General features: G+C 37.5%; 1 protein-coding gene across 1 annotated transcript in view; it reads right to left on the minus strand.

Annotated features, from left to right (window-relative positions):
* The window catches only part of SYNE2 (spectrin repeat containing nuclear envelope protein 2), a 293,506-nt gene that overhangs the window by 64,925 nt on the left and 225,856 nt on the right, over positions 1-2,725 (minus strand). Inside the window, exon 86 of the mRNA XM_011386203.2 lies at positions 1,701-1,853. Within this exon, the coding sequence (XP_011384505.1) occupies positions 1,701-1,853 (153 nt within the window). The remainder of the gene's footprint in view (positions 1-1,700; positions 1,854-2,725) is intronic.

A 2,725-nucleotide genomic window follows, 5' to 3' on the forward strand; every position in this document is an offset into this window, starting at 1 on the left:
GCATAACCATTTGAGGAACTGCCAGACTGTCTTCCAAAGCAGCTGCACAATTTTACATTCACCATCAGTGTATGAGGGTTTTGATTTCTCTGCATCCTTTGATAATACTTGTTATAGTCTTGCTTTTTATTATAGCTATCCCAATAAGTATAAAATGGTATTTCATTGTGGTTTCAAATTACATTTCCTTGATGTTCAGTGATATGGAGCATCTTTTCATGTACTTATTGGCCATTTGTATATCTACTTTAGAGAAATGTTCAGATCATTTGTTCATTTTTTCATTTGGCTATTTGTCCTTTTATTATTGAGTTATAATTCCTTACATATTCCAGATGTAAGTCTTTTATCAGACATAATTTGCAAATATTTTCTCATTCTGTGGTTCATGTTCTTAACTTTTTGATAGTGTTCTCTGAAACACAAAAGTGTTTAATTTTGATGCAGTCCAATTTACCTATTTTTTCTTTGGTTGCTAGTGCTTTTGGTGTCCTATCTAGGAAACCGTTACCTAATCCAAAGTCATCAAGATTTACACCTATGTTTTCTTCTAAGACTTTTGTATTTTAGCTCTTACATTTACAACTTTGATCCATTTTGAGTTAATTTTTGTTCATGGTATGAATGTAGGGGTCTAACTTCATTCTTTTATATGTGGATATCGAGTTGTCCTCATACCATTTTTTGAAGACTTTTCCCCACATCTTTGTCAAAAATCAATTGACCAAAATGTAAAGGTTTATTTCTGGACTCTTAATTCTATTCCATGTATCTATATGTCTATCTTTATGCTAGTGCTATCTACATGCTTTTTACATGCATTCTCTCATTTAATCCTTTTCCCCACTCTATACTTTTAAGATACTATAATTGTGCTGTAATTATATGTTCAAGTATGCTTCTTTCAGTGGCCTATGAGCTGTAAGGGTAAGACTCATTTCCTTTCTTGCTTATCTTTGTACCCTCAGCAGTGAGCACAGTGCCTCACATAAGATATCTTTAACAAATGGCTCACACGAGATATGTTAAGATCAATCCCCATTTTCCTGCCTGAGTTGTGGGAGAGGACTGAGGCTGAGGGTCACCTATGGATTCCATTCATATGAGCTTATTCCCAATTCCCTCTTGGAACAAATGGTTGAAAGTATACTTTAGTAGATGACAAATAATCCATAATAAGGACTCTCTGGGAAACATGGACATACCTATAATTAGTATTTAACACTTTTCTCCCTCCATTTGTGGACAAATGTCAAGTTTGCAATTTCTCCCTATGCTGGCCACGCTCCTGGCTTAATAAAGGCCTCAAGAGACAGGATCAATCTCTCTTAGGCATGTCCATGTCTAGGGGAAATCCGAACTGCTTCTTCATAGCTTCTCCTGTGTATCTGGCCAGGAAACAACGCCAGATGCTCTGTTGGGGCATGGAGACATTTTTGTCTGTGTGAGTACATCAGACAAAACAAAGATAACCATGGGGATTTCTAGGCTACCAATGATGTTGGAATCAGCAGCTTTGCTTCTAGTTATCCAGTGCAAAAAAAGGTATCTGAAATGCTTTACTCTACTACACTTCTGTACTCTTCTCAGCAGCTTTTCAGCTTCTGGTATGGAGCAAGTCTCCACGATTAAACATCAACCAATAAGATAAAAGGCGGATATGTGACGAGAAATAGTGTACTTCAAATGAATTCTAATACCTGGTTGACAACACTGCTCCTCTTTTGAAATAACCCATCGATTCTGGATGCTGTCTCTTCCAACAATGGCACTGTCCCACTCTCCAAAGTCAGGTAACTTTGTCTCAACTCATCTAGTGCTTTGGATTTAACTGCAAGTTGATTTTCTATATCCTGGAAGAGAAAAAGAAGTTTTCATACGCATAATATCACAACACAATAATGTGTAAGAGATAGGAGTTTGCTCTTTTCAAGTAAAAATGACATTAGAGTATATAATTAAATAACATTACACCAAAGACATTAACCATCACGCTCTTAATTCAATTTTTATAATGAATTCTGACAATACAAATTTACATTATTACAATGTAAATTCTTACAATAATTTCAATTATTTCAAAGATCTAGATTTTAGAAGAGTCTAGGTAGCAAATACTTATTATCATAGTATAGTAGAAAGAGTCCCCATTCCATGTCTGCCCTATACTGGCTGTCTAATGAGGTATTAAGTCATCAAACTCTCAAGTTCGCATTTTCTCATTTGACAGGAAACACCCCAATAATGAAAACACCTCATGTCGTGCATAACTTAGAACTCAAGTGAAACAGGGTGACCTTTTGGGGGATGGTGTAAGACTAAGCAGTGGAATGTAGGCTTCTAGTCAGGAGGCATATTGGATCTGAGGTGGCTGGAAGAATTCTAAAGTGGAAGCGGCTAGTGGGTAGTTAGAAACAGGATGTGACCGTTTGAAAAGCTCTCACGTGGCGGTGTTGCTGCTCACGTGTCATGTACAGTATTATTCTGTAACCTTCTAAGTAAAATTGGGATGTGACATAACTTTCCACCCCAACAGCGAGTAGTGCCACACCTGCATGTAGTGGGTACAGAAGCAGCATAACCTGGGATCTGCAGCCACAGGAACGGCTGAAGTGTTTTCAGTAGAGAGTGACACAAACAGGGCAGTGTGTAAAGACTGACCTACATTTGGGTGCGGGCACCTCGAAGACTAAATGACCTGGTAAATGACAACTAAACGAGAAGG

This window comes from Pteropus vampyrus, unplaced genomic scaffold (genome assembly GCF_000151845.1).
Source record: "Pteropus vampyrus isolate Shadow unplaced genomic scaffold, Pvam_2.0 Scaffold15, whole genome shotgun sequence".
NCBI lineage: Eukaryota > Metazoa > Chordata > Mammalia > Chiroptera > Pteropodidae > Pteropus > Pteropus vampyrus.